This window comes from Malurus melanocephalus, unplaced genomic scaffold (assembly GCF_030028575.1).
Source record: "Malurus melanocephalus ecotype Western Australia unplaced genomic scaffold, MMel_1.1 scaffold_255, whole genome shotgun sequence".
NCBI lineage: Eukaryota > Metazoa > Chordata > Aves > Passeriformes > Maluridae > Malurus > Malurus melanocephalus.
Window position 1 is genome coordinate 971,484 of NW_026623487.1, and position 6,865 is coordinate 978,348.

Genomic DNA, 6,865 nt, shown 5'->3' on the forward strand with positions numbered 1-6,865 from the left:
CCTGCCGCAGCCCCGCCGCGGCTGCACCGCGCACACGGCCGGACATCCGCGCTGCGAAACCCCGCGCCCCGGCGGCGAGGGAGCGAGAACACCCCGCCTCCTGCGGATGSTTCCCCAGGTCAACAACTCAAACAAGAGAATTATCAATAGAAACAATTTCCTCTATGGGCACTTACAGAGGCGGGATTGACCTGAAGGATGGAAACCTRGAAGGGGTTTCCTCTCTGGTGTCAGTATCTTAGATTATAAGAACCACATCAAATACAGGAAGTGTTGGTCCGGTATGCAAGTTACAGAGTGAAGCTATAAATTTTCTCAAGTTCTTCTGTGTTCAGTGGCGATCTGCATTTGCACAGTACAAAAGAAGATAACACCTGTTTATACAAAGATTTTATTTTATACACATTTACCTACAAAATATACAGCAGTTAAAAATAATGGATGGGCAGAAGACTTACTGGAAAAAAAAAATCCAGAAAACAATTCTTAAAGTTTCAACTGACAAAGTAACATCAATAGGCTGCCTTTAAAAGCCAGTCTACCCTGTAGTAGGGGTTACTGAAGTTGCAAAAGCTTTGCAGTTAGAGTCAATTTAAAGAGTTCAAAACATTTAAAAAAGGCACCTTGAACAACTTAAACTCTTAAAACTTGACAGTTTTAGCTTTCAAAAGTTACACTTTATGCATATATCATCCATATCTTGTTGTTAACACCCTGAATAACAAATTTTGTTCTTTTATTGTGGCACTCTTTAGATTTTTTTTCACCAAATCTTAAGTTATACACTTGCAATACTAGTTTCATATTCTGWCTATCACAGCATAAAAATCCACTCAGAATGGTCGGGTGGACTTTAGATACAGTACAACCTTACAATTGGGAAGATACAAGCATATTTAAGACAATTTTTAAAAAATTAAAACCTTAAAACAAGTGTTTTGAACCAGATCAAACAAAGAACTATGTATGACCACAAAGAAAGTGGCTGGTGCATTATATACACAACTTGACAAATGTGATCCTTGATAAATTTGCGAAGTTCTTAAACAGTAAGACCAGTTTTCTCCAGCACAGTCAGTCTTCCTACGAGCCTTTAAACCAGTTCCAAAATGAGTGACCAGGAGACAAGGACAGCTGTAATGAGGAAGTGTGCTAATAAAACATCAGGAGACTGGAAAATGTTCCTTTCAATGCTCTCCATGAGAACAAGAAAATCCATACACCAGATATTACTTTTTTTTCTGAACATTGGCATTGATCTGCTATTTACAATAGCTTACGAAGACACATAACACAAATGAGGTTTCATTTTCAAGTTCAACTTCATTGCCGATTAACATACTTCACCTGTATGTTCTGTTCTAGCTGAAGTAAAAAAGTGACACTAATACTGAAAAAGAGGTAATCAGAAGTAGCAAAAGCACTGATAATGTGATAACAAAGAATTTCGATAAATAGTCAAGAAAGTAATATTGCACACTTTCACTGTCAACTGTGTTAAGACTTTTACTCCCAGGCAGTGACAATCAGTCCCATTTGATTTTTTGCTGTCATACTACCTTAAAAAAGGTCATTTTTGGTTTCCATGGCAGTGGAAAAAAATGAAGGAAGACAGCCCTTATTGAACATGAGGCCTAGGTTTCAAAATTAATTTTCCAGTCTGCAAGACAGAAGAGAAAATAAATAAAGTTTAAACCCTGAAAGCTGAACCCAACAATTTCGCTTCAAGTTCAGTGATACAGGGAGAATTTAAAACATGCAAAGCAATCCTCAGTATTCTACATTCCAGTTTTACAGACACACAATTTGCTGAGGCATAAGTACTGTTCAGAAAAACAAACAGTATATTTTTAAAAATTATTTCCTTTTTTTACAAACATGTTAGACAATGAAGCACTAACACTTACATCATCACAGGACATATTATATTCTGCCAAAACAGTTCGACATCGGGCTGCTATACTGTRTGGATTGTGTCAAGGAAAGCAGCTAACACTTGTATACACAGTAAGCAAAAACTAAAAAAGCAGTATTAGCATAGGCTTCAACRTCTGCAGTAACTACACTTTTAACCTGGTAAACATTATCAAAGGATACATTGATGGTGCCACCACTCTTTTATGTATTCCAGCAAAGAACAAGCCTATWAGGGTAATACAGCTAATTGTGAAAAACGGGTGATTCCAAAGTGATGTGAAAAATGATACCTAGGAAAGAAAGCAGATTAGTYCCATTGCATACTTTCTAAAACACACAGAAAGTCACTGCCTAGATCGCTTAACTAAAAATAAAGTAMTGCTCCTATCCATTTCCAAGTACTTGTGAACAATTCTTTAGATAAGCATTCAGGGTACAGTWCTTTGGCAAGCATTGTCCCAGGACACATTCCACAACAATTCCAGACAGCTTGAGAGCTTTACTAAAAATCATCTCCCYGTTTCATGTGAGAACCACGTTTAACTTTTCAGTTTTCAATGTATCACATGACTGCAGCACCAAGCTATGGAACACACCACATTTGGCATTAGCTTGACCTTACCTTTTGTGTCTCTGGGTCTATTAACCAGTTCCAAGCCCCAGTTGCTGTGCAGACTGATACCACTATCAAAATCACTAATGAAGAAAAGAATGAGAGTCAAGAACAATATACCTCACTCATATTTTTAAAAGCACTTTTTTCTAAGCAGCAACTCTTAAGCATTTATTTCTTTTCTCACTTTTGAGGGAGGAAAAGCTTCTAATTGGAAAGCAGAAATGAAAATATGCAAAGAAACTTCTAATATGTGAAACCCTAAAGATTCTGTACAAGTTTCCTGGACAGGACAAGTACAYATAAAAATCTAAATTCTGTTAAGGAAAAGCATCCTAATCCTTTGAGGAAACCAAAGTTATCTTTTCAAAAGAAAGTTGAAAAAGATCCATCAAAAGCATAATGCTTCTTCTCTACAMTATAGAGATACTTTCTTTTCAGGATAACAGTAAGTGAAGTTAACATTGGTTTAAATACCCCATTATAATTAAAGTAGCAAAGGCCTCTTATGTGAGTTACAAAACAAGCGGTTTGGGAAAAAAACCATGAGCCACTGAATACAATACTAGTTAATGCAAACCTCATTTAAATATGCTTTTTTAATTATAAACTGACAGTAAATAGCRATTTTGGAAGACAAATACATTCCTAAAGTAGTCACGTGCAAACTAAGCAGAACTACACATAAATATCTGCTTGACTCCTGATTGCTCTGAAACAAGGGGGTTTGAGGTGCTGGCTGGTTTTGCTTTTTAAGTAGTCATTCTTTCAGTTCCTTCATCCAAAATTGACCTCGCAGGAGAAAAAAATATTATTTTACAGGTTCTAAAAAAAATCTATATTCTTTGAGTAGGAAAACTTCATCAGTCTCAAACATAAAAAAAAAACAAAAAAAGTTGTGTGTTTCCACCACAGACTACTGATCCCAAAGTTGGCAGCATATCTTCGGTATTTTTTGCCTTTTCCCYCTCCTTCAAACTTTCCTGTCATAACAGAGTGGCCTTTATGGCACATTGCTACTTTTTCATCTTCAATTTTATAGGGACTATCTCACCTGGTGACATTTAGTTTAAGTAACTATAGCAACTGTCTGGCAAGTCTGYGCCTTCAAGAAAAAAACCCCAAAAACATAAAAACCAGAATAAAACAGAAACAAACGCAACATCTTATTGTACCAACCATTTCCAAAATAGTTCAGCCTTGAGCCAATTCMATCTTAACCTTATTTTTCTAACTCTGGCTAAAGTATTAGTTTATTATCCTGTATTAACTTGTTGCAGAGTGTTTGAATGTATATCACAAATTTTAAAACAAATTTAAATACAGATTTTGTTCTGGGCAAGCTTAAATAAAAGATACACACTGGTAAATCAAGAAAGCTCAACAGACAGAATCCTATTTATTCCTTGAAACGTCAAACTTACTTCTCCAACGTCCTGTAGCTGGTTGCAAACATGCAATGTATTCAGTAAGTCTTCTTTCAAAAGCTTTGAGATCTGGGGAGGATGTATATCAAGCATAATTAGATCTTCATCTRTTTAGTCAAATTTTAAAGTAGAAGRTWAAATGAATTCACTTTTSCCCTGTGCACACCCAATTCTTAAGCAGGCAGAGAAAACCAATGCAATGATCATTTATRCGCCATTAAAGCCCAATCATAGTAGTTTTACTCAACTTCAGGTAAAAGTACAGCGGTTCAGTTAAACCAAATGCAAGAAACATTCACTTTTAATGAAGAAAAATCAATACAACTGAGAAATCACACTATTTCAGACATCTTTAGAAATAACTGAGTTAAGATTTATAGTAGCTTAAATTGTGTCTCAAAACAAAAAAAAAAAAATCACATTTTGAGGTAATAAGTGGATCAGGCAACCATTAAGTTCTATTATCAGTATAATGGCAATTGAAAAAGATAAGCTGGCCATTCGCTGCTGTTCAAAAGGTTATTTGTAGCAGCGTGGCTCTGATAACTCTGCTTGGCAGAAACTTTGAYTATCATGATATATATACACACACACATGCAAAAAATCCCACAGCAAATACTACTCCAATGGTCTTATTCTGATCATTATTATTTTAAAATAGATCTTTCTTCTTAATCTATCATTCTCCCATGGTCTTTCCACCGAAATTGCTGTTAAATCCCTTTCAAGTTGATACTCCTAATTGTCTCCAAGGAGCTGTTTCACCTTAAGTCCAGGTTAGATTTAYGCATCTGTTCAACAAGGTCAATATTTGACAACATTCCAGTCAAAGCTAAAATTCTACCTGGAGTTAAGTTTTAATTAGGATCAACTTAACTTTCAGCTAAAGTCTCCATCAGCATCAACGCAGAACTTCTATAGCTATAACTATATTAGTTATCACAATGAAACAATTAAAGAATAAGATTAGAGGAAATAAATCTATTATGATCACTACAAAAGCTTTCCAAACTGTGAATTTATTCGTAGGTGGTCTGCAGGTGATTTTATGGGGGAAGACTACAGCCACAGAACAGCTAACTAGTCTTAATTACTGCCAAGAACACGGTACTTAATGGCCTGTCCTCCACTTCCCTTCTGGGGCAGTTAAACCACTGCCGGCAATTACAGCTAATTAACTGTTCCCTGACTAGCACAAACCCCTCCAACTAGTCACTGAACTGAGAGGGGGAACACAAGGCTCCACATGAACACCTGCTCTTTGAGAAACAGCACCCTGAAGGCATAAAAACAGACTATTGACAAAAAAGGTCTCAAGACAACACAGAGTGGAGACATCACTAAAACAAAAAGTGAAAAAGAAAAAAAACTCTGTCGGAAAGAAGAAAATTGAAGTTTTAACTTATTTTCAACTAGGTGCATTCTAAGAACTTGGTCTGAGTTGATCCCTTCGGCAGCTGTGACTAGCAGGGCGCACTTCTGGGATCCCTCAGCTTGTATAAGCATAGCAACAAAGCCCTGACAACGCCGAGCTCTCGGTTCCTGTCGACATTGCCTACTTCTAGCGCCAGCTACAAAACACCTGCTAATTCCGAAACACTGATGCCTTYTAAAAATCTCTGCTAGTCTTATCTTTGGACGGTAATAATTCCTTTCAGGGTTCTGGCATTCTACAAACTGTAACTTCAAAGAACTTGTAACCCAAACCAACAGTGTCCCCAAACAAGAAAGGGCTATTTGAGGTCGCGTTCTTCAAATGCAAGAGCAGCCCTGGCACGGTGAAACGCCTAGYGGGGCTCAAGAACTGTAAGGAACCCGTCTCACGTAAAAAGGCGTGAGCGAGGAGGCAGCTCCCACAGCACAAGAGGATTTTCATCAGCTACAGCCGAGCAGCGGCAGCGAAAGGGAACCCCGGGCACTCCCTCCCCCCAGGGCAGGCAGCAGCTCCTCAGCACAGGCCCTCCCGCGGGCCCTGCTCTCCGGGCCGGCCGGGGAGCAGCGCAGCCCGCCCCGAGCGCAGGACGCCGAGCTGGCCCCGGAACCCCGCCCCAGCTCGCCTGTCTGGGCCGAGGAGGAGCGCCGGGAGCGCGGTGCACAGGGAGCCGAGGCCTCCCGCGGCCGCTTCGTCCCGCTCCGCGGGGACGGGGCAGCGCGCTCGGGCAGCCCGGGCGCAGAGCCGGCAGCTCCCGGCGCGCCGAAGAAGCAGCTCCGGGCTCGCTCCGAGCGGCCGCACTCACCCTCAGCCTGGTCCAGGGAGTTCATGGCGGGCGGGCGGGCGGAGCGGCGCGCACCGGGCGGAGCACCGAGCACGGGCCGTTCCCCCGGCCCCGCGCACCGCCCCGCCCCGCCGGCCCGGCCCCGCAACAACGCCCCGCGCCACTCGCCCGCAGCAAGCGCGCCTCGCATTGGCTACCGGCGCGAAGGGGCGCGGCCCGGCCGGCTCGGCGCGGCTGTGTTGTCAAACAGCTGTGTGGAGCTGGAGTTGTTAAACAGCGGCTCCGCGGCTTTTTCTCTTATTCTGTGCCTCTTAACACCCACACGTGACTTGAGAGGGCTGTTCAGTAGATCCATCTCGGCAGAAAATAAGAGCTGGAAAAGAAGATTCAGTATTCTTCCTTCAAGACAGCCCAGGTTCGACCTCTAGCCTTCTTCATTCGGGGGCTTTTCTACACCCCTCCCTCTTGCAGTCCCTAGCCAGAGCTCCAGCACGACCAGGTTGCTCACCCAGGCACTGGTGAGAGCCATTTCAGTGGCTCTTTAAAGATTTAAAGGCTGCTTTTGAAAACAGGTCCGGCAAGACTGACCTGTGATCTCCTCAGTAGGACCAGGGAAAGGTCTTGCAAGCTACAAGCACGAGCATTAGGCTGAATATCCTACAAATGCAATTTCCATTCATCAAGGTTTCTGT

The 6,865-nt window shown here is 41.4% G+C and overlaps 2 protein-coding genes across 4 annotated transcripts in view; both read right to left on the reverse strand.

Annotated features, from left to right (window-relative positions):
- HEATR3 (HEAT repeat containing 3) overlaps positions 1-221 on the reverse strand; it is a 23,081-nt gene extending 22,860 nt beyond the window's left edge. The window contains exon 1 of the mRNA XM_057375700.1: positions 177-221. The gene's annotated coding sequence lies outside the window, so the exon portion shown is untranslated. The remainder of the gene's footprint in view (positions 1-176) is intronic.
- Positions 180-6,304, reverse strand: CNEP1R1 (CTD nuclear envelope phosphatase 1 regulatory subunit 1). 3 transcript variants are annotated; one of them, XR_008965955.1, is made up of 7 exons: positions 6,195-6,304; positions 3,955-4,026; positions 2,540-2,613; positions 2,098-2,207; positions 1,908-1,962; positions 1,560-1,660; positions 180-342 (listed from the first exon to the last, which is right to left on the reverse strand). XR_008965955.1 is itself a non-coding variant. In XM_057375702.1 (6 exons), exons 1-6 carry the CDS (start codon positions 6,217-6,219, stop codon positions 1,619-1,621), a joined length of 378 nt encoding a protein of 125 aa, XP_057231685.1. In that variant the 5' UTR covers positions 6,220-6,304; the 3' UTR covers positions 375-1,618. The 3 variants fall into 3 exon arrangements, 1 of the variants encoding a protein (XP_057231685.1); XR_008965954.1 differs by lacking the exon at positions 180-342 and adding an exon at positions 375-1,134; XM_057375702.1 differs by lacking the exon at positions 180-342 and having other exon boundaries at positions 375-1,660.
- Between the last annotated feature and the right edge of the window lie 561 nt (positions 6,305-6,865).